General features: G+C 45.5%; 1 protein-coding gene across 3 annotated transcripts in view; it reads left to right on the forward strand.

Moving 5' to 3' along the window:
• The window catches only part of ptch1 (patched 1), an 81,122-nt gene that overhangs the window by 37,667 nt on the left and 18,489 nt on the right, over window positions 1-24,966 (forward strand). For all 3 annotated transcript variants that reach the window (XM_064971760.1, XM_064971752.1, XM_064971767.1), the window contains 6 exons: window positions 1,574-1,699; window positions 9,625-9,743; window positions 10,369-11,002; window positions 11,596-11,905; window positions 15,487-15,629; window positions 23,220-23,403. In XM_064971760.1, coding sequence (XP_064827832.1) covers window positions 1,574-1,699; window positions 9,625-9,743; window positions 10,369-11,002; window positions 11,596-11,905; window positions 15,487-15,629; window positions 23,220-23,403 — 1,516 coding nt within the window. The remainder of the gene's footprint in view (window positions 1-1,573; window positions 1,700-9,624; window positions 9,744-10,368; window positions 11,003-11,595; window positions 11,906-15,486; window positions 15,630-23,219; window positions 23,404-24,966) is intronic.

The raw sequence follows: 24,966 nt of genomic DNA on the forward strand, positions 1-24,966 counted from the left end.
GTCTCCGCCTGTGGTGCAACATCAACACACACACACACACACACACACACACACACACACACACACACACACACACACACACACACACACACACACACACACACACACACACACACACACACACACACACACACACACACACACACACACACACACACACACAGCCAGACATTCAAAGGAAGATGGAAGCATTCGGTATATACACCGCTGCAAGGGATCGGGACTCCTGTGAATGTGTGCGGTTTTTCGGTTTTACTAGCAGGCAAGAAGAGAGAGGCTTTTGCTGGGTTTAACTTTGGTGTGTGCGGGTGTGTGTGTGTGTGTGTGTGTGTGTGTGTTTGTTTTTAATATCCTTGAGGGGACCAGAAGTCCTCACAAGGATAGTAAAACAAGGACAATTCAGACAAGTGGGGACATTTCGCCGGCCCCCACAAGGAAACAGGTTATTTTAGGCATAGGTGTTAGGTTAAGGGTACTTCTAGAGTTAGGAGTTAGGGTTAGGGTAATGTTAGGGGTTAGGAAAAATAGGATTTCGAGTGAAAATCTTTTTTTTGGTCCCTATAAGGATAGCAAAACAAATGTGTGTGTGTGTGTGTGTGTGTGTGTGTGTGTGTGTGTGTGTGTGTGTGTGTGGAGAGGATTATTTTCCGTCTCCAGCATGAGAAAGGGAAAACACAGACATGTATTTGCTTGTTTTCCCCCATGCACCTCTCCTCCCTCCATCCCCCGGTTTCCTTTATGTGGCGGAGATGAGACGTAAACGGAACCTGATCTCTTCTGTCTGACACACACTCACCAGCTCTGTGTGTGGTCCTGCACGTCCTCAACACTTCACACACACACACACACACACACACACACACACACACACACACACACACACACACACACACGCACGCACGCACGCACGCACGCACGCACGCACGCACGCACGCACGCACGCACGCACACACACACACACGCCAGCAAACCCTCTGAGGGGTGTGTGTGTGTGTGTGTGTGTGTGTGTGTGTGTGTGTGTGTGTGTGGATCCATTTGGAGCAGATAGGGGTAAGACATTGATGAATAGGGTTTTGTGCCTGTGGCAGTTAAGTGAGATGAGTGTATTTTGGGGGGAGTTTCACGGTAGTGTGTGTAGAAGACACTCTGTCCCTCTAATAAGCCACACAAGCCGCGTGCAGTCGTCCTAATCTGGGGCTTATTGAGGTGTCATGGAGAGATAAGCAGAGCGCCGTATTCCACTCCTAATCACCCGAGGCAGAAGATGGAGACATTTCACCAAATCAATGTCAATGTCAAAAGCTGTTAATCACCCTGTCAGATATCTTCACCGACTCAAACATTTGCCTTTAGATCAATTTGGAAGTTGGAACGTACCATGCTTTTTTTTGCAGCTGTTGATACCTCTTCCCCCCCCCCCCCCCCCCTATTATTTTTCATATATCCTGTTGTCATACCAATCGTGTCACCATGTATCCTCTTGCAATGCGTTGGGTTTTGTAGCCGACTCTCTGAACAGGTTGGGGATTCTAAAGTGTTTCTCTCTCTCTCTCTCTCTCTCTGCGTGATGTAGGACCGTACGGGGGAGTGTTTGAAGAGGACAGGAGCAAGTGTAGCTCTCACCTCCATCAGTAACGTCACTGCCTTTTTCATGGCAGCCCTCATCCCAATACCTGCCCTACGAGCCTTCTCTCTGCAGGTACGTGTGTGTGTGTGTGTGTGTGTGTGTGTGTGTGTGTGTGTGTGTGTGTGTGTGTGTGTGTGTGTGTGTGTGTGTGTGTGTGTGTGTGTGTGTGTGTGTGTGTGTGGGGGGGCTTTTATCTAACAGTCCCCGTTCATCAGCCCCAGATTTCTCGAAGCGCTTTTTATTGATTTCATTCATCAAACTGAAAGTGAGTGAGTGAATATCCCTAGACCCCCCTTGTGACACACTCTGTACCGGTACCCCCTGTATAGAGCCTTGTTATTGTTATTTTATTGTGTTACTTTTTATTTGACTTATTTTTGACTTGAGTTTATTTAGTAAATATTTTGAAATGGATTGTTGGTTAAGGGCTTGTAAGAAAGCATTTCACGGTAAGGTTGTGTTGTAGTCGACCCATGGGATTTGATTAGTGGTGGGCCCAATATCTGTCCCGATTGGGTCCATGTAACCCAATCCATGTGTGTGTGTGTGTGTGTGTGTGCTTGTGATACCAGTGTGGGAGGTAGGTAGAGAGAGAGGTTAGAGGGGAGTAGGGTGGGGTTGTTAGGAGGGTTGGGGGGGGGTCCTAACTCAGATCTGTCATTAATTAGTAATGTCATCACACCACAAAGAGATAGAGGAGAGGGGGGAGGGGGGGTGACAGAGGAAACAGTTAGAAAATGCTGGGGGTTAGAGAGATCAGTCATCCTCTCTCCTCATATATATGTCTTGTCTATCTGTCTGCTTCTACTCTCTCTCATCTGTGCGTGTGGCGGAATACCTTGACACACACACTGCTGTTTGACCTCTGACCCAAGGAAGAGGTGGTTGAGTTCCTGTGCCATTGCCCTGACAACAAGCCCAGCTGCACGCTACACATACCACGCCGCAGATATGTCTGGACGTACACAACTCACCCCCCCTCCTGATGCAGGCGAGACGTTACTCTGATATTAGTATATGTGGACAGATGGCTTTAGTACAGGGGTCTGTCAAACATGCTCTACTTAGCCCAAAGGTCTGATAGAACCAGGACACACATCACAGACAGATACCATACATGGAGGTGTGTGTGTGTGTGTGTGTGTGTGTGTGTGTGTGTGTGTGTGTGTGTGTGTGTGTGTGTGTGTGTGTGTGTGTGTGTGTGTGTGTGTGTGTGTGTGCAGGCATGCGTGGGAGTGCGTGCGTGTGTCGGAAAGCACATTCTTGTCTTTATCAGCATTAACAACTTCCTCCAGTCTACTCCTCTCTGGAACAGAGGGATTCGTCTCTCTTTTTTCTCTCTCTCTTTATCACATCTCTCCATTTCCTCCCCTCCTTCAGTCTGGAAGAAACAAAAGAGTGTGGATCTGAGCTAGACAAAGAGAGGAAGATAAGCCACACTGCAGCTCCAGTCTCTTTACTGGGGTCAGCCATTGGCCACACCTGGCGTGTTTGTGTGTGCTTAGAGGTTGATTTCATTAGGAAAATCCTTACGGAGCCGGGAGCAACAGAAATGTGATGTGTTTGTGTGGTCAGACTAGGAATCTATGTGTTCCGTTCTTTCTCCCTCCTCCATCTTACTCCCCCCCTCACCCTCATGCCTCTCTCTCCCTTTTCTCTCTCTACCTTTCTCGCTTTCTTGTGCTGTGTATGGAATTGAGACTTGTGAGGTAAGGAAGGTAAGGAATGAGAGAGGGGGAGCTGTGTGTGTGTGTGTCTGGTTGGTGTTAAGGCGTGGTTACAGTGGGATGGAATGGGTTGCTGTAAACTGGCAGTAGTGAGAGTGTGTGTGTGTGTGTGTGTGTGTGTGTGTGTGTGTGTGTGTGTGTGTGTGTGTGTGTGTGTGTGTGTGTGTGTGTGTGTGTGTGTGTGTGTGTGCGTGTGTGTGAGAGAGTGTGTTCTTGGGTGCGTGCGTGTGTGTGTAGGGGTGTGTGTTGTCTCTGAGCCGTTGCGCCTGTTCATCACCTCCAGCCCTGCAGGCCTCTGTCTCCTTGGGTGGCCTGGCACACACACAGGACTTAGTGTGTGTGTGTGTGTGTGTGCTTGTGTGTGTGTTCAGTGGTCTGGCAGCTACACAGGATCCAGATTGTACTCTGGGCAGGGCCCCAGCCTAACCCCAACCCCCACCCTCTACTCTTTACGGCTCTAAGAGCTACACACGACACTCTCTCTCATTTTATTTTCTCTCATGTTCTCCTCTTACAAACTCACACTCTTTTTTTCCCTTCTTATTTTTTTCCTTCTTTTTTTATTAACCCTTCCACCGCCACCCCTCTTCGGAGGACACACATCTTTGAAGTTTTTTAGTTTTTTACAGCTTTTCTGCTGCGTATACAGTACATACATTTTACATAGACGTTTTACATGTACATTTTTACATACGGTACCAGTCAAAAGTTTGGACACACCTACTCATTCAAATCAAATCAAATTGTCACATGCGCCGAGTACAACAAGTGTAGACTTTACAGTGAAATGCTTACTTACAAGCCCTCAATCAACAGTGCATTTCGGGAAGAGTTAAGAAAATATTTACCAAGTAGACTAAAATCAAAAGTAACACAATAAGAATAAGAATAACGAGGCTATATACAGGGGGCACCGGTACCGAGTCAGTGTGCAGGGGTACAGGTGGGGACGAAGTGACTCTGCATAGATAATCAACAAACAGCGAGTGCAGAGAAAACAGTCTATAACTTGGGTGACTGGAGTCTGACAATTGTATAGGCTTTCCTCTGACACCGCCTATTATATAGGTCCTGGATGGCAGGAAGCCTGGCCCCAGTGATGTACTGGGCTGTTCGCACTACCCTCTGTAGCGCCTTACGGTCAGAAGCCGAGCAGTTGCTATACCAGGCGGCGATGCAACCGGTCAGGATGCTCTCGATGGTGCAGCTGTAGAACCTTTTGAGGATTTGGAGACCCATGCCAAATCTTTTCAGTCTCCTGAGGGGGAAAAGTTTTAGTCGTCCCCTCTTCACGACTGTCTTGATAGTTCATTGGTGATTCAAGGGTTTTTCTTTATTTTTTTTAAATGTTTTACATTGTAGAATATTGAAGACATCAAAACTATGAAATAACACATATGGAATCATGGAATATGGAATCATATGGAATAATGTGTTGAACAAATCAAAATATATTTTTCAAAGTAGCCACGTTTTGCTTTGAACACTCTTGGCATTCTCTCAACCAGCTTCACATGGAATGCTTTAACAAAGGTATTGAAGGAGTTTCCACATATGCTGAGCACTTGTTGTTTGCTTTTCCTTCACTCTGCAGTCCAACTCATCCCAAACCATCTTAATTGGGTTGAGGTCGGGTGATTGTGTAGGCCAGGTCATCTGATGCAGCACTCCATCACTCTCCTTCTTGGTCAAATAGCCTTTACACAGCCTGGAGGTGTGTTTTAGATCATTGTACTGTTGAAAAACAATTGATAATCCAACTAAGCGCAAACTAGATGAGATGGCATATCGCTGCAGAATGCGGTGGTAGCCATGCTGGTTGAGTGTGCCTTGAATTCTAAATGAGTCACAGACAGTGTCACCGACAAAGCACCATCACACCTCCTCCATTCTTCATGGTGGGAACCACGCATGCAGAGATCATCTGTTCACCTGCTATTCGGCTCACAAAGACACGGTGGTTGGAACCAAAAATCAGAAATTTGGACTCATCAGACCAAAGGACAGATTTCCACCGGTCTAATGTCCATTGCTTGTGTTTCCTGGCCCAAGCAAGTCTCTTCTTATTGGTGTCCTTTAGTAGTGGTTTCTTTGCAGCATTTCGACCATGAAGGTCTGATTCACGTAGTCTCCTCTGAACGGTTGATGTTGAGATGTATCTGTTACTTGAACTCTGTGAAGCATTTATTTGGGCTGCAATTCCTGAAGCTGGTAACTCTAATGAACGTATCCTCTGCAGCAGAGGTAACGCTGGGTCTTCCTTACCTGTGGCGGTCCTCATGAGAGCCAGTTTCATCATAGCGCTTGATGTTTTTTGAGACTGCGCTTGAAGAAACTATCAAAGTTCTTGCCCTTTTCCGAATTCACTGACCTTCATGTCTTAAAGTAATGATGGACTGTTGTTTTTCTTTGTTTATTTGAGCTGTTCTTGCCATAATATGGACTTGGTCTTTTACCAAATAGGGGTATCTTCTGTATACCACCCCATACCTTGTCACAACACAACTGATTTGCTCAAACGCATGAAGAAGGAAAGAAATTACACAAATTAACTTTTAATAAGGCACACCTGTTAACTGAAATGCATTCCAGGTGACGACCTCATGAAGCTAAAAAAAATAAAGAAAAACCCATGAATGAGTAGGCTTGTCCAGACTTTTGACTGGTACTGTACATGGTACGTTATATAAAGCAGTCACATAACAATAACACATTACCATACATAAGCTCTTTAATCCCACCCCTCAGCCACTCTCAGCCCATCCCACCTATCACCATAGACCTCAGCTCTTTAATCCCACCCCTCAGCCACTCTCAGCCCATCCCACCTATCACCATAGACCAGCCTCGTTTGGTTTCCATGTGCCATATACTTTTCAATTGTTTTTTGATGTTTTTACATACATTTATAAACTTTCTAATCGTATAGTATCCACAGATTGTGAGCTAAAGATGAACCTTTCCTACGAGTATTATTAGAGTATTTATTGACTGACCATGTTTTTCCATGTCGCCCAACACTGCTATTTGTAAGGTTCATTTTAAATGAATGTTGTAATTTTTTTGAACCATTCCTGAACCTGTGACCAGAAACAAGCTACATATGGGCAATACAGGAATAAATCATCTTGTGATTCAGTCTCTTCGCAGCAAATCTACAGAGCTGAGATCGTTGCATGTCCCATATATATAGCATTCTGTTGGTGGCAAGAATTTTGTATAATAATTTAAATTAAAAAACTCAACGTTTTTTTGTGTGTACGAGTTCATAAACCATGTGCCATGGAATTGGTACATCGAAAATCTCTTCCCATTTATTTTTAACCTGTATGGCGCAGCTGTCAACATTTGTCATAATTAGGTTTTAAGAAAAAACTTGAGTCATACATTGACACTTTTGTTTTTATCCCATGGATGGTTTTCAATGGCCATAATAAATAGATATGGAGACAACGGACAGCCTTGATTTATTCCTCTTAAAATCTCAATACTTTCTGAGAAGTAACCACTTTTTACTATTTTACATCTGTGGTTTCTGTACATAATTTTTAACCATTGTATAAGAGATTCACCACTATGCATTTCGCCAGGATTTTCGCATCACAACATTGAAGTGTAAGAGGCCTCCAGTTTTTAAATTGACTGGATATTTATACTTACCACCTGGGTCCTGTTTTTGTAGTAATAAAAACAGACCTTCTTGTTGAGTTCCTGAAAGTCTACCATTTTTATAGTAATTAAAACATGCTAATAATGGATATTTTAGTACATAAACCAAACCATGACTTCCTTTACAATCCATTGAGGTACTTAAAACCATATTATAATCTCCCTCCATAATAATAAGATTCATTCGTTGCTTGTGAACTCAATAGATTATTCTATATATTTTAGAAGAAGTCTGGATCATCATTATTTGGCCAATTTGTAAAAATGTATTTTTGGAGTAGGTGACACCTTTTGTAACATGATATTCTCTCCAGTCCCACTCCCATTCACAAGGAGCCAAAAGCAAAGTCTTGTATTTTTGTCTTTATTTTGTGAAAACAAGGAAGAGTCGCCTTCCCTCGCTAGTAGTAGCTAGCTGGCAGCCTTAGTAGCTGGTTTTAGCCTGGCTAAAACATAACAAGCTAGCTAGCTAGCCATTTTAGCTTCCCACATCGCCATGTGAAATAATCAGATTTATAATAAAATAATATTCCCGGCAAATACTCTTATACTAGTATTACTTAACCCATTATCCCGATTTGATAAGCTGCTTGTGTATTCATTCCCATATCATCTAAAAATAGAGCTTCATGTTTTGGTCATGGAGAAAAAAGTACATGACTAGCTAGTTGGCTACAGTAGGTTCTACCATTTCACAATAGCCTGTAATCACTAGTTGTTACTTCTAAACAAAATACCTTTTTGGGTGGATTCTTGGATTTTCTTGTTGTCTACTTATTTGTTGTAGAGTGTCTTGTCTTGTTGTCTTCCCTTGCTTGCAAATTGGCTAAACACTGCAAGCTAGCTAGCCTTTTAGCTTCCCACATCTCCAAATAGTCTTATACTTGCCAGTGTAACCTACAAGACTATCCTACTTTGATATGCTGTTTCAGTGTATTTTCTCCCATATCAGCAAAAATATTTTTTTTCCAGAAGAAAAAAGCACATGGCTATCAGTTTGAACCTAGAATAATAATCACTTACATTCTGGGGTGATTCTATAAGGCTACAATGTTGTTTGGGTTTATTGTTTGAACAGTCTCTAAGATTATGTTTGGTTATCAATGCAAAATAGGCTGCTTATTTAATGTCAAACTAAACCAAGACAGCAAACTAAACCAAGACAGCATGGGACCCCATATCCTCAAAAAGTTCTACAGCTGCACCATCGAGAGCATCCTGACCGGTTGCATCACCACCTGGTATGGCAACTGCTCGGCAACCTGACCCGTAAGGCGCTACAGAGGGTACTGCATATGGCCCAGTACATCACCGTGGCCAAGCTTCCTGCAATACAGGACCTATATAATAGGTGGTGTCAGAGGAAAGACAAAAAAAATGGTCAGACTCCAGTCACCCAAGTTATAGATTCTTCTCTCTGCTTCCGCATGGCAATCGGTACCGGAGCGCCAAGTCTTGTTCCAAAAGGCTCCTTATCAGCTCCTACCCCCAAGCCATAAGACTGCTGAACAATTCATCAAACGTCCTTCCATACTATTTACTGTTTACTTTTGTTTTTACACTGCTGCTACATGATGTTTATTATATATGCATAGTCACTTTACCCCTACCTACATCGTACAAATGACCTGGACTAACCTGTACCCCCGCACATTGACTCGGCACCGGTGCCCCCTGTGTATAGCCCCTTTGTTGTTATTTTATTGTGTTACTTTTGACTTTAGTTGATTTAGTAAATATTTTTGCATTGTTGGTTAAGGGCTCATAAGTAAGCATTTCACAGTAAGGTCTACATCTGTTGTATTCAGCGCATGTGACCAATACAATTTGATCTGATTTGTTCTGGACGTTTAAGTGATTTTGAAGTTGATTGGCGTCCCTCATCTCCTTGTGAAATAATCAGATTTATAATGAAATAATATGCCCTGGCAAATATTCGTATACTTTCATATGTATTTCAATGTATTCACTCCCATATCAGCTAAAAATAGAATATCATCATGTTTTAGTCGTGGAGAAAAAGCACATATCTTGAAGCTGTTTTTACCAGTAGCCTGAAATGACTAGTTATCACTTCGAAACAAAATAACCTTTTGGATTCTAATAAGGCTATACTGTGGTTTGGTTTATTGTTTGAACAGTTGCTGATATTATATTTGCTTATCAATGCAAAATAGGCTGATTTCATGTGATAACCTATAGCCCATAGATCAGATCAAGGAAGTCAGCAAGCTTCATTGCCGACACTATAGTGCCCCCACGGTCACGGAAAGTATGATAGGACGCGTCACAATTTTCACGTGACACGGTAGTGCCCGAGCACGCTATAAGGAGCCACCCCTTTTGTGACGAGAAGCAACACTGCGCTACGCTTCGTCGGCTTGGTTTGCATCATATTCCGTGTAGACCCATGTAGGAACTCTATAAACTACCCCCTCCCAACTCATGGCAGCCTGATAAGTTAACCAATTGTTCCCTGTGTGTGTGTGTGTGTGTGTGTGTGTGTGTGTGTGTGTGTGTGTGTGTGTGTGTGTGTGTGTGTGTGTGTGTGTGTGTGTGTGTGTGTGTGTGTGTGTGTGTGTGTGTGTTCTCCCTGGCCAGGCTGCGGTGGTGGTGGTGTTTAACTTTGCCATGGTACTGCTCATCTTCCCTGCCATCCTCAGTATGGACCTGTATCGCAGAGAGGACCGGCGCTTTGACATCTTCTGCTGCTTCTACAGGTAACACACACACACACATAAACTCTACACACACACACACACACACACACACACACACACACACACACACACACACTGTATATCTCTCCCCACCCTGGGGTTCATAAAGGTGTGTCGTATTTTTCCATGTGATTACAGCTGAGTGTATCTCTACCTCAACTTCCCTAACTGATCCTTTAATTACTGTTTAGAGTGTGCTCTCTGTCTGTCTGTTTATCCTTCTCTCTCTTTGTTAAACATCACCTGCCTGTCTGTGCATGTTCAGCTCCATAACACACAGTCAATACACTCCCAGAAGTACACACGTGCACATATACCAAACATCTCCAGCGCCACTGCTAGCTGTCTGTCTGTCCCCCAGCCTGTGTGCTAACTGTCTGTCTGTCTGTCTGTCTGTCTGTCTGTCTGTCTGTCTCTCTGTCTGTCTGTCTGTCTGTCTGTCTGTCTGTCTGTCTCCCTCCCTCCCAGCCTGTGTGCTAACTCTCTGTCTGTCTGTCTGTCTGTCTCCCTCCCTCCCTCCCTCCCTCCCTCCCTCCCTCCCTCCCTCCCTCCCTCCCTCCCTCCCTCCCTCCCTCCCTCCCTCCCAGCCTGTGTGCTAACTCTCTGTCTGTCTGTGTCTCTCCAGCCCGTGTGCTAACAGGGTGATCCAGATCGAGCCCCAGGCTTACCTGGATGGAGCAGATGGCAGTCACTACAGCTCCCCTCCTACCACCTTCCGCACCCCCCCTCCCTCCTACAGCAGCCATGGTTTCTCCCAGCAGACTCAGATCACCATGCAGTCTACCGTCCAGCTGAGGACAGAGTACGACCCCAGGACTCAGGCCTTCTACACTACGGCCGAACCCAGGTCCCAGATCTCCGTACAACCGTTTACACCCGCAGCCAACAACCCCAACGCCAACAACCCCAACGCCAGTCATGGTGTTCATGGCAACAACAACCACCATAGCAACCATCACAGCCGGAGTGGGAGTAGCAGTAGTCACGGCAACCTGAACAACAACAACGGTGGGCGTGGTTCCGGCTCAGTCCCGTTCCCTCCTCCCCCATCCTCCTCTGGCGTTCCCCCTGTCACCCCCCTGGCGGGGGAGGGGGTGTGTGTGTCGGGGGAGAGTGCCAGCTCCACCAGGGATCTGCTGTCCCAGTTTGGAGAGGCCTCTCTGGGGCTGCGCTGTCTGGAGCCCCCCTGCTCCCGATGGACCCTGGCCTCCTTCGCAGAGAAACACTACGCTCCCTTCCTACTGCAGCCCACCACCAAGGTCAGTGTGTGTGTGTGTGTGTGTGTGTGTGTGTGTGTGTGTGTGTGTGTGTGTGTGTGTGTGTGTGTGTGTGTGTGTGCGCGCGCACTTGTGTGTTCCTCCCCAGCGGTGGCTAACTCGCAGAGCCTGCTGAGTCAGACCTATCTAACCACAGAGCTTCAGTAGTAAGTTAGAGTACATTCTAGTAGTCAAATATTTTACAGCAGGGGTAGACCTGGCTTTCAGTCTGTGGTCTGTCTTCTCTCCTGGGTGGGCCCTCAAACTGACCTCCTGACCTGACTGACTCAGTCTGTGGTCAGACAGACACTACATTATGCTGGCTGGAGTGTTGAGATGGGTGACTAAACTGGGAGAGTAAAGCAGGTCCTGCCAGCGGTATTTACGTGCTCTTGACTGCGTCCCAAATGGCACCATGTTCCCTACATAGTGCGCTTATTTTGACCGGGTCCCATCTCAACACTCCACTCTCGTTCACTTTGGAACGTGGGATGTTTCTGTGGCCGTTGGGTTTCAGTCTGTAAAGGGCCACCCATGTTCGGCGTGCTGTGTACTTATCTCCCCCCTCCTCCACTCCGTCCCTTCCCTCTCTTCAGGTGGTAGTCATCCTGCTGTTCCTGGTCCTGCTGGGGGTCAGTCTGTACGGGACCACACGGGTACGGGACGGGCTGGAGCTGACCGACATCGTTCCCAGGGAGACCAGCGAGTACGACTTCATCGGGGCCCAGTTCAAGTTCTTCTCCTTCTACAACATGTACGTGGTGACCCAGCGGGCGGAGTACTCCCAGGCCCAGCCCCTGCTCTACCAGCTGCACTGCCGCTTCAACACGATCCGCTACGTACTGAGGGAGGACAACGGCCAGCTGCCACTCATGTGGCTCCACTACTTCAGGGACTGGCTGCAAGGTGAGGCGTAAACAATACACATGTACTGTACGGTGCATTAGGAAAGTATTCAGACCCCTTCACTTTTTCCACGTTTTGTTACGTTACAGACATATTTTAAAATGGATTTAAAAAAAAAGTTTTCTCTCAAAATGTATTTTAACAATCTGCACACAATAACCTATAAAAAAAACGGGTTTTTAGAAATGTTTTCAAATTTATTATAAAACAAAAAACAGAATACGTATCTATTCAGACCCTTTCCTATGAGACTCGAAATTGAGCTCAGGTCCATCCTGTTTCCATTGATCGTTCTTGAGATGTTTCTACAACTTGATTGGAGTCCACTTGGGAAATTAAATTGATTGGACATGATTTGGAAAGGCACACTCTGTTGACAGTGCATGTCATAGCAAAAACCATGCCATGAGGTCAAAGGAATTGTCCGTAGACCTCAGAGACAGGATTTAGTTGAGGCACAGATTTGGGGAAGGGTACCAAAACATTTCGGCAGAATTGAAAGTCCCCAAGAACACAGTGGCCTCCATCATTCTTAAATGGAAGACGTTTGGAACCACCAAGACTCTTCCTAGAGCTGGCCGCCCAGCCAAACTGAGCAATCAAGGGAGAAGGGCCTTGGTCAGGGAGGTGACCAAGAACCCCATGGTCACTCTGACAGAGCTCCAGAGTTCCTCTGTGGAGATGGGAGAAACTTCCAGAAGAGCAACCATCTCTGCAGCACTCCACCAATCCGGCCTTTATGGTAGAGTGGCCAAACGGAAACCACTCCTCAGTAAAGGGCACATGACTGCCTGCTTGGAGTTTGCCAAAAGGCACATAAAAGACTCTTAGACCATGAGAAACAAGATTCTCTGATCTGATGAAACCAAGATTGAACTCTTTGGCCTGATTGCCAAGCGTCACATCTGGAGGAAACCTGGCACCATCCCTACGATGAAGTATGTTGGTGGCAGCATCATGCTGTGGGGATGTTTTTCAGCGGCAGGGACTGGGAGACTAGTCAGGATTGAGGGAAAGATGAATGGAGCAAAGTGCAGAGGGATCCTTGATGAAAACCTGCTCTAGAGCTCTCAGGACCTCCGACTCGGGGTGAAGGTTCATCTTCCAACAGGACAATGATCCTAAACACACAGAAAAGACAACACAGGAGTGGCTTTGGGACAAGTCTTGAACCCAATCAAACATCTCTGGAGAGAACTGAATATAGCTGTGCAGTGACACTTGAGAGGATCTGCAAAGAAGAATGGGAGAAACTCCCCAAATACAGGTGTGCCAAGCTTGCAGATTCATACCCAAGAAGACTCGAGACTGTAATCACTGCCAAGGGGGCTTTAACAAAGTACCGAGTAAAGGGTCTGAATACTTATGTAAATGTACTATTTCAGTTGTTTGATTTGGAGTATATTTGCAGGATGTGGGGGTATTGTGTGTAGATTGATAAGGAGAAAAAAAGACACAATTGAACGTCACAAAATGTGGGACGAAGTCAAGGGATCTGAATACTTTCCAAATGCACTGTACCTGCACACAAACGCACAGGCAAGGCACCGTGCACTTTTGAGCTGTCATGTTCTACAGGCAAGGCACCGTGCACTTTTGAGCTGTCATGTTCTACAGGCAAGGCACCGTGCACTTTTGAGCTGTCATGTTCTACAGGCAAGGCACCGTGCACTTTTGAGCTGTCATGTTCTACAGGCAAGGCACCGTGCACTTTTGAGCTGTCATGTTCTACAGGCAAGGCACCGTGCACTTTTGAGCTGTCATGTTCTACTTTTGAGCTGTCACAGGCAAGGCACCGTGCACTTTTGAGCTGTCATGTTCTACAGGCAAGGCACCGTGCACTTTTGAGCTGTCATGTTCTACAGGCAAGGCACCGTGCACTTTTGAGCTGTCATGTTCTACAGGCAAGGCACCGTGCACTTTTGAGCTGTCATGTTCTACAGGCATCCTCATGAGCTGCGGCTGTTTTCCAGCAACAGGAAGCACGTAGACCTAAGCCTGTAAACAACAGCTGGACACCGCTGGTGATGCGCTACGGGTTGACGTGCTTGTACATTTCCTTGTGTATTCATCTGCGTCCGCGCTTGCACACGTATGTATGTGTGTGCTTGAATGTGTAGCGTGTGGCGCGCGGCACACATGTGCGGCTGGGCGGGGAGCTGCAGAGTGGGTGGGTTGCGGAGAGCTGTGTTTAATATTGCTCAGAGAGATGGCTGGACAAATTGGACCCAGACAGCGAGCAAGGGGAGACCCAAAAACACTATCCCAGAAACAGGCTACCGGCCAGGGGGAACGGAGAGGGGAGTGCATGAGGCCAAGAGGAGAGAAACACAGAAAAGAGAGAGAGAGCAATGAAACAATTAGTAATTGAGAGGTAGCGATAGAGGGCATGACGGAAAGAGGTTAAGAAACAGAGGTGGAGAGGTATATTCTCGGTCTGTTCTACCTGAAAGCTTGTCGGAGTTGGATACTGAGTTTGTCCTGCTCTTGTACAATGCACTAACCAGCACAGTATGTACCATGTACCAGCGTCTTTTAAGGCGTTTAAGTGAGGTCTCATAAAGTACGCGGGGGAGAAATGTGTGTAATTAGACAACCATTATCCCACTCAGTGTGTGGGACTAAAACTGAAACACATTTGACTAACAGGCCCTGGATTACTAGTTTCACATAGCAAGCCGTTTGGAAGAGATTTAACACGTTCAGCAGACACAAGCACACTAAGCAACCCCCAGCCATACAAGAAAGAGAAGAGAGAGGGAGACCCGCTGCTGGCGTTGTTGTTGTTGTGTGTGTCCGGTTCGAGGTCTTGCTGTGTAATTGTGAGACAAAAAGAGGTTGCCGTGAGACCGAAATGGAGTGAGTTCTACAGAAGAGGCAATTACTGTCTTGTATGTCTATATGTAGTCAATATCTCCACAGGCCAGAGCCCCGCCGAGGAAGGTATGTCGATATCCCGGAAGAGAGACTTCACATGTTGTTGTGCTTGTGTTTGGTTTGTGTCCATTAGAAACCGACTGGTCATGCTCCTAATGACTTCTTCAACGGTCTGGCTACTGCTCATGTTCCGTTGTGGTGCTCTGCTCCGGGGGACAGAGTGCTGCGCTCTCTGTTCGCTGTTTGAAGTGTGCGGTCAAGGCCTTGCGGTCCTTTTGACCGTAGTCTGCTTTTAGAAGTTCTCTTGAAGAATGCGGTCGTGCCCACCGGTTGTTGTGGAAAACATGGCCCGTTTTGGATGTGTGGTAGAGTTTTGATCTTCTTTAAAAATAAATAGTGTTGTCCTGTTTTTCAGTTTGAATGGAACATGTTGAGAGGTCTGTTGGTCTTGGTGGGGAATGTGGAACATGCTTTTGATGTGGCCATGTGTTTTGTGTGTTCAAATACATTTTTTTGTAGAGAGAAGTGGTGTTGTGTTTAGTATGCTGTGATGTATGGTTTTGCTTTAGTTATTTATTTATTTCTTTTTTTTGGTGGGGGGTGGTGTTTTATGATGTTTGGTTATGTTATGGTTGTTTTGTGTGTTGTGACGTATGGTTATGTTATGGTTGTGAAATGGTTGCGTTGTGGTTGTGTGTCTACAGGTCTGCAGGCAGCGTTTGATCAGGACTGGGAGGCGGGTCGGATCACACAGAGCAGCTACAGGAACGGTTCAGACGATGGGGTCTTGGCCTACAAACTACTGGTACAGACCGGACGCAGGGACAAGCCCATCAACTTCAACCAGGTGAGCCCCGCTTAATAATACAGGCTAAATCCATTCACTTCAACCAGGTGAGCCCCGCTTAATAATACAGGCTAAATCCATTCACTTCAACCAGGTGAGCCCCGCTTAATAATACAGGCTAAATCCATTCACTTCAACCAGGTGAGCCCCGCTTAATAATACCAGGCTAAATCCATTCACTTCAACCAGGTGAGCCCCGCTTAATAATACAGGCTAAATCCGTTCACTTCAACCAGGTGAGCCCCGCTTAATAATACAGGCTAAATCCATTCACTTCAACCAGGTGAGACCCGCTTAATAAGAGGCTAAATCCATTCACTTCAACCAGGTGAGCCCCGCTTAATAATACAGGCTAAATCCATTCACTTCAACCAGGTGAGACCCGCTTAATAAGAAGCTAAATCCATTCACTTCAACCAGGTGAGACCCGCTTAATAATACCAGGCTAAATCCATTCACTTCAACCAGGCGAGAGTCACTTAATAATACCAGGCGAAACCCATTCACTTCAACCAGGCGAGAGTCACTTAATAATACCAGGCGAAACCCATTCACTTCAACCAGGCGAGAGTCACTTAATAATACCAGGCTAAACCCATTCACTTCAACCAGGCGAGAGTCACTTAATAATACCAGGCAAAACCCATTCACTTCAACCAGGTGAGAGTCACTTAATAATGTCAGGCTAAACCCATTCACTTCAACCAGGTGAGAGTCACTTAATAATACCAGGCTAAACCCATTCACTTCAACCAGGTGAGAGTCACTTAATAATGTCAGGCTAAACCCATTCACTTCAACCAGGTGAGAGTCATTTAATAATACCAGGCTAAACCCATTCACTTCAACCAGGTGAGAGTCACTTAATAATGTCAGGCTAAACCCATTCACTTCAACCAGGTGAGAGTCACTTAATAATGCCAGGCTAAACCCATTCACTTCAACCAGGTGAGAGTCACTTAATAATACCAGGCTAAACCCATTCACTTCAACCAGGTGAGAGTCATTTAATAATACCAGGCTAAACCCATTCACTTCAACCAGGTGAGAGTCACTTAATAATGTCAGGCTAAACCCATTCACTTCAACCAGGTGAGAGTCACTTAATAATGTCAGGCTAAACCCATTCACTTCAACCAGGTGAGAGTCACTTAATAATACCAGGCTAAACCCATTCACTTCAACCAGGTGAGAGTCACTTAATAATACCAGGCTAAACCCATTCACTTCAACCAGGTGAGAGTCATTTAATAATACCAGGCTAAACCCATTCACTTCAACCAGGTGAGAGTCACTTAATAATACCAGGCTAAACCCATTCACTTCAACCAGGTGAGAGTCACTTAATAATACCAGGCTAAACCCATTCACTTCAACCAGGTGAGAGTCACTTAATAATGCCAGGCTAAACCCATTCACTTCAACCAGGTGAGAGTCACTTAATAATGCCAGGCTAAACCCATTCACTTCAACCAGGTGAGAGTCACTTAATAATGCCAGGCTAAACCCATTCACTTCAACCAGGTGAGAGTCACTTAATAATACCAGGCTAAACCCATTCACTTCAACCAGGTGAGACCCAGCTATTAATAACCTTTTATACTCATGGGAAATGGCCTATATGGATCGGGCTCAATTGAAATGTTTCTTATAGAAGAAATGAGCACATGCAGAACTATGGTAGCAAATAAAATGGACCAGTTTGGAGATTATCGGGAAATTATTAGACGTAAAATGAGAAGACAACAGTTCACCTGACACAGGACTGAATCCAAACATTAAACTGTTGATTTTATGTGCATTTTACATTTACTGTACTTTTTTCCACATTTAGTTGATAATGAAATCTAAAAGTACACTGGATACATTCAGTAACATGATAAGAACATTCTTGGAAAATGTGGGGTAGGTGCAACATAAGACAAAACAATGACACAGGGTTTGAGTGGAAGGTCTAATTGGTGTTTCAAAGTGACCACCCACCTCTCCAAAGTGGGCACAGTTCCTAAGTTATTTCCATGCACTTTTATGACTCAAAGAAAAGTCTACAAAGAGCTTTTTTGACCTCTCCTAGCTGTGCCCTTGAGGAACTAGAGCAAGCACACTTGTAGTTGTTTGGTTTGGAACACGGCCCTGCATCCCCACAATCCAAAAATGGTCCATTATAAATCGCAATCTGGCTCAAATGGGAATCATTTGAAAGCTTGTTGTATTGCCAACATGACTAGCTAAATGATCAAATATGATCTTACAGTGTTAGGCTTTCACAAGGCAATTCAGAGAAGCAGATTTGGGGAGCATGGAATGGAGTCACGAGTTCATTCAGATGTGTGGTCCGCGCCAAATTGTCTTCACAATACAACAAACACAGGCTCATTCTGTCCAGGACAACCCAGGGTATAATGCCATGCCATATAGTAATTGTACATCAAGCATAGTGATCATAAACACTGACACTGTATATTACATGATTTTTACGATATAGAAATGTGAAGTGCACGTTTGGACGGGTGCTTATTATAATCCTCAACGTCTCTAGTCCTTGTAATTTCCATCATTTCCCTCATTTCCCTTACTCAGACAACAATTATTATTATTATTATTATTTTTTTAAGTTGCTCAATTAGCTGGAGGGATGTGGGCAACTTCTGGTCGCGAGTGGTGCTCAAGCTCAGAACGGCTGTCAGTCAAAACCCACACAGCAGTGTGACGCGCAGAGCTCTGACGTCCTGTATAGCATGTTACTGTACAGCCACTGCGTTCCAATTTAGGCGCTTATCAGTGGCCAAATCTGCCAGTTTCAACTTGTCTACATACGGGTACGAGTGTCAAGGGCTATTACCAGGCAAAACCCTTTTCTCTTCAACCAGGTGAAACCCACTTATTAAAACCAGGCTAAACACATTCACTTCAACCAGGTGAAACCCACTTATTAAACCCAGGCTAAACCCATTCACTTCAACCACGTGACTTGTCTCCAACCCATTTATTAAAGAAAGTGAGTTTTTTGATCAAAACCCATTCACTTCAACTAGGTGGGTGTACAGTATGATCAAAACTCCTTTATCTAAACCAGGTGGGTGTACAGTATGATCAAACCTCCTTTATCTAAACCAGGTGGGTGTGGGATCGTAAGTCGCCCACGCTAGCCAGGTGACTATTTGATGATTACTACAAAGCAAGCCTGTCAACCTCTGCCTAGGGAAGATACTGTATGACCCTATCTCAAATCAAATCAAACTTTATTTGTCACATGCGCCGAATACAACAAGTGTAGAATTTACCGTGAATAAATAGTAACTAAAATACATAGTAATAATAAAAAGTAACACAATAAGAGTAACAATAACAAGACTATATACAGGGGGCACCGGTACCGAGGGGTGCGGGGGTACAGGCTAGTTGAGGTAATCTGTACATGTAGGTGGTGGCGAAGTGACTATGCATAGATAACAAACAAACAGAGAGTAGCATCTGTGTACAAAGGGGGGTGAAACATGTAGGTATTACAGACCAGGTCAGAGAGAGGTTGAAAATGTCAGTGACAGTTGGTTCGCACATGCTTTGAGTACACGTCTTGGTAATCCATCTGGCCCAGCGGCTTTGTTGACCTGTTTAAAGGTTTTGTTCACATCGACTACCAAGAGCATTATCACACAGTCATCCAGAACAGCTGGTACTCTCGTGCATGTTTTAGTGTTGCTTGCCTCGACGCGAGCATAAAAGGCATTGAGGAGTACACTATCTGACTGGAGCAGAACTATTTGAATGCTTGATGATGCTCTGTGGCCTTCTTATCCTGTCCTTCTCATCTCTTGTCCTCGAATGTCGCAGTGGTACAGTAGGATTGTACAACACTGGATTTGATGAAGCCTTGGAGAATGGGATACTGAGTGACACAGAGGCCATTTTGTCCTTGGTGGGTGTACGTGTGAGTCGAGGTTAGGCCTAGGAAAGCCACACCTGGCTTATAAACAGGGCTCTCTTCTCTCTCTCTCTCTCTCTCTCTCTCTCTCTCTCTCTCTCTCTCTCTCTCTCTCTCTCTCTCTCTCTCTCTCTCTCTCTCTCTCTCTCTCTCTCTCTCTCTCTCTCTCTCTCTCTCTCTCTCTCTCTCTCTCTCTCTCTCTCTCTCTCTCTCTCTCTCTCGCTCTCGCTCTCTGATGACTTTACCAAGCCCAGGAATTTAAAGCCCTCGCCGGGGCTGCAACCCGTCTCTGAAAAAGCTATTAACTCTTCATTCAAACCGTTTGTCCCATTTGCTGCTAGCAACAGGCTAGAGATACCCAACTCTAACCATGGTGTGTGTGCATGTGTTTGTGTTCCCTTTTGCATCAGATAATACAGTTGAACACTTTCACAGTGTTTCTAGTTAAGGCTAGGTGTGATAGTAAGCCGCCAGACAGAGGAAGATAGATGACATTATCATGCCCCCTGGAGTCTGAAGGTATGTGTGTGTGTGTTGGTGAGTGTGTATGATGAATCATTGAAGTGTACCCTAGATCCTCCACTATCTGGCTAATAGTGTAGCCTAGCAGTATCTCCCAAATCATCGCTGTCTGATGTAAACCTCTTATATAAAAAAAACAGAAACTTCTCAGGAAATTGAAAAAAATGACCATTTATGAAAATACAATTATGAAACGTCAGAAGCTATTTTGAATACATTTTCTTGCTTCTTGAATGATGAAATGTTCAGAGTACATTGACAGGAGCTACTGCTTTCAATAAATAAAAAATAAACATGTGGGCAAAAATGGAGTTACAAGGTTTTCATCAGACAGCGACGCAATGGTGGGTCTGCTAGAGATGTTGTTCTGTTAGTTGGATGGGTTTTTGCCTTCTGTTGGTTGTTAGTAAACCACTAGCATAGATATCACGAAACAGCCCGGGCCTGGGAGGCCTGCTGGTGTGCGGGCGGCCCTATGATGTCACTTCCTGTGCCTGTGAGGGAAACGGAGCTGGCTGCAGGGCGACGGGCCGCCAGCCGTGCTCCATGGGCTTCCTGTGACAGCTCGAAGACATACAGTGGTTGCGTATCCTGCTGCTTAATGCAAGACAGACCTTTGGAATTCTACTCTCTCTCTCTCACCGTCTCTCTCTTTCTCTCACTCTTCTGTCTTTTCCTCTCCCTCCCTCTCTCTTTCTAGGTTTTCTCTCCCTCTCTCTCACCGTTTTCTCTCTCTTTCAAAGTTCTATTTTCCACTCTCTCCCGCGCTCTTCTCTCTCTCTTCCCTCCCGTCCCTCTTCTTATTTTCTCTGTGCTCTGCTGCCGTGTCCCCTTTCAATGAGTGGAGAGGAGCTGAAGCACGTGATCTCTTTGAGTCAACACTGTGTGGGTGTGCGCGCGCGCGCGCGTGTGTGTATGGGTGTGCGAGGGTGTGTGTGTGTGTGTGTGGGTGTGTGTGGGTGTGCGAGGGTGTGTGTGTGTGTGGGTGTGCATGTGTGTGTGGGTGTGCATGTGTGTGTGGGTGTGCATGTGGGTGTGTGTGCGTGCGTGTGAGGGAGAGAGTACTTTTTTTTGTCAAAGTATACTGTACAGTAGTAGCTGTATTTTTTCCATGTCAAATTAAGAACAGATATTTTCCAACCCTGGCAAATTGCAAAGCTAGATGTTTTATTTTGATATGCCACACCACAGCTTTCTGGGGAGGCATTTTCCCTTTGATGTCTTTCTGCTAACATTTCTCCCAGCACTGGACGGTCATTCGTTCCTTATGGCCAAGGGAATTATATGAAAGTTGGCAATGTGTGTGTTTTTGAGAGAGAGAGAGAGAGAGAGAGAGAGAGAGAGGCAAAGAGAGAGAACGAAAAGGTGAGGAGAAGAGAGAGAACAAAAAAGTGAGAAGAGAGAACGAAAAGGTGAGGAGAAGAGAGAGCAAAAAGATGAGGAGAGGAAAGGAGAGAGAGGATGAGGGAAAGAGAGGAATAGAGAAAGAAAAAGAGAGGCAAAAGGGTGAGAGAAATAGAGAGAGAGGGAAATGAGGTTGGAAAGGAGAGGGAAAGGGAGCAAGCAAGGGAAAGTGGGAGAGAGAGAGAGGCTGCCTTTGCTACTGCTATCAAGAGCCCTTTTCTTCTCGGTCCGGATCCGACTGTGGTGCAGGGCATTCTGGGTATCCGTAGGGGTCAGGAGAAGCAAGCACGAGCAACATTTGTACAGATGCTGTGTTATTTTTATAGCTCTACTCCATTTGCTGGGTGGCATTTCCTTCAGTGTTAACAGCGAGGTTAACTGCACACAGACGCGCACAGGGACCCCAGCCAATTTTTTTATTGTTACGCTAACTAACTCAAGCAATTTTTCCCTCTCCCCTCCACAACTCCCCCTACCTACCCCCATGACTCCCCCTCATCCCCCTCTCCCCTAACACTGCCTCTGTGAACGAGGGATTTATTGTACTGAGAAGGGCGAGTGGCATAGAGCGGTGTGCAGAAATGGAGGTAGCTAGCTACGCCCCCCCCCCCCCCCCCCGCTCTCAACGAGGAGGGGGCTACAGCCCTCAGAGGGTCCTGAGAGGGGGCTAGTTAGCGCTGCGGGAAGCTAGCTAGCTTCTTCTATTTGTGAATAGAGTTAGCTGTAAGAGAAATGAGCTCGCTAGTTTGATGTGATGAAGTGGTGTGCAGTAATGGCTGTTACTTTCAGGAGCTAGGTACCAAGGCCTCCCGTTCTCACATGGGAGGGAGCCAGCTATAGCCCCAACAGGGAGGGTAGCTATTAGCCAGCCCTGTGGTGGAGGTGAGGTAACCAGCTAGTTCTGTATAGGGAATTAGTTAGCAATGTGAGAAAAAAGTCGAGAGGGAAGCTCGTTAGCTCTCAGAGGACTAGGAGGTAGGAAGCTGTATCAGCTCTGTGTGAGCTAGCCTTTCCTGGCTAATTCTGTTGGAGAGGAAGGCTGATCCCAACACATTAACCTGCATGCTTTTTTTCTCAGGAGCACATCTGACCGCCTGAAAGCTGATTTGACATTTCCATTTTCCACGTAGGCCTAATAATTCTGGAAAGTTCAGCGAGAAGTACGGGAAATGTCAGAAGGCACCAGTGTTTGACTGTTTACTTTTCTTTGGGTTGGAGAGAGGAAGAAATATTTTTCACTTATTTTTCAAAGCCGGCCCACTTTCTCATGCTCATGCACGGTTATAAACAGGGTTTCGGCGGCCAGTTCATATAGACAAAGTTTTGGGTCAACATCGTTTCTACAATGCCAGTCCGTTTCTATAGATGTAGGATCTTGATTTGATCATGCTTTTGTTGCTGAGAATTCACGTTTTCTAAAGGCTTCTAAATTTTGTAAATTCCACTTTAAAATGCCAGACACTATTTGCCCTAATGAAAACTGTACCAGCCCCTACAAAAAAATGTCCATAAATGATTATCCACATAATAATTCACATTTCCTGTTTCTGCAGGAGTTTTTTCCTGCTGTAGCAAACTGGCTCAAATGAAGATCTAATATCTGTAACCATCAATATCACACACACTATCCCTCACCTCCTCTCTTTCTTTCTCCCTTGTCCTCCCGCCCCCTCTCTTTCCCTCTCCCTCTATCCTTCTTTTCAAATGATGAACTATAATCTCCTTGTCTCCCCCTCTAGCTGACGAGGCAGCGCTTGGTGGATGCGGATGGCATCATCAACCCGGGGGCGTTTTACATCTACCTGACGGCGTGGGTCAGCAACGACCCGGTGGCGTACGCAGCCTCGCAGGCCAACATACGGCCACACCCCCCAGAGTGGCTCCACGACCGCACAGACTCCATGCCCGAGACACGCCTCAGCAGTGAGTGACCAATCCACAGCACACTTCACTATCACAAAGGCCTCTCAATGGCCGCTAGATTTGTACCCCTAGAGTTGACGCTAGATTTGTACCCCTAGAGTTGACGCTAGATTTGTACCTCTAGAGTTGACGCTAGATTTGTACCCCTAGAGTTGACGCTAGATTTGTACCCCTAGAGTTGACGCTAGATTTGTACCCCTAGAGTTGACGCTAGATTTGTACCCCTAGAGTTGACGCTAGATTTGTACCCCTAGAGTTGACGCTAGATTTGTACCTCTAGAGTTGACGCTAGATTTGTACCCCTAGAGTTGACGCTAGATTGTACCCCTAGAGTTGACGCTAGATTTGTACCCCTAGAGTTGACGCTAGATTTGTACCCCTAGAGTTAACGCTAGATTTGTACCTCTAAGAGTTGACGCTAGATTTGTACCTCTAGAGTTGACGCTAGATTTGTACCCCTAGAGTTGACGCTAGATTTGTACCCCTAGAGTTGACGCTAGATTTGTACCCCTAGAGTTGACGCCAGATTTGTACCTCTAGAGTTGATGCTAGATTTGTACCCCTAGAGTTGAGGCTAGATTTGTACCCCTAGAGTTGACGCTAGATTTGTACCCATAGAGTTGACGCTAGATTTGTACCCCTAGAGTTGACGCTAGATTTGTACCTCTAAGAGTTGACGCTAGATTTGTACCTCTACAGTTGACGCTAGATTTGTACCCCTAGAGTTGACTCTAGATTTGTACCCCTAGAGTTGACGCTAGATTTGTACCCCTAGAGTTGACGCTAGATTTGTACCTCTAGAGTTGACGCTCGATTGTTACCTCTAAAGGCATTTAGACACTACTTGTTGTGTTTTGTGTCCTAACTATTCTGTGGGTAATTTCTCCTCGAGCGTTCCATTTGACCTCTCCTGCTCAACCATTCCGTACGCCGGTTATGTTAGAATACCTGTTTATAATACCATCTGTGGAGTTACTGACCCTTCTCTTCTTTCTGGTTGTAACTGAGGTAGTTGTACTGTTTACAGCAGGGTTCCTCAACTGTGTTTTATTTGGCCTCCCAAGTTTTCGAAGCAATTTATGAGGGGAATTTTCATCTTTGGACATAAAAGACGGTTTAAAAAAAACAGTAAATCAGCTCTAAGAGATTTTCATTTAAGAAATCTGTTTCCATGTAGGCCGATTCCCACGCATAATAAAGAGACACGCGATCATATACAAATGTAAACAAGGTTTGAAGTTATACATGTTTTAGTCAAACATATCTGTTTGGGCTTCTTGCGGTCAATTTGCCGTACACAAATTATTTGTAATTATGTTGCGGCCCCCCCGACCATCTGCTCCAGAAAACAATCGGCCCGTGGCTTACTCTAGTTGACGATCTCTGGTTTACAGTATACTGTGTGCGTGTGTGTGATGGCTTGGTTTGCTTTGCTGAGGGGCAGGGAATAGCACGCTGTGGTACTCTAATAGTGCCTGTGGTGAATGCGATAACTCTTACCACCACAGGCCTCTGAGCATTACACGCGCGCGCACGCACACACACACACACACACACACACAC

Source organism: Oncorhynchus masou, chromosome 1, assembly GCF_036934945.1.
Source record: "Oncorhynchus masou masou isolate Uvic2021 chromosome 1, UVic_Omas_1.1, whole genome shotgun sequence".
In the NCBI taxonomy this organism is placed as follows: Eukaryota; Metazoa; Chordata; class Actinopteri; order Salmoniformes; family Salmonidae; genus Oncorhynchus; species Oncorhynchus masou.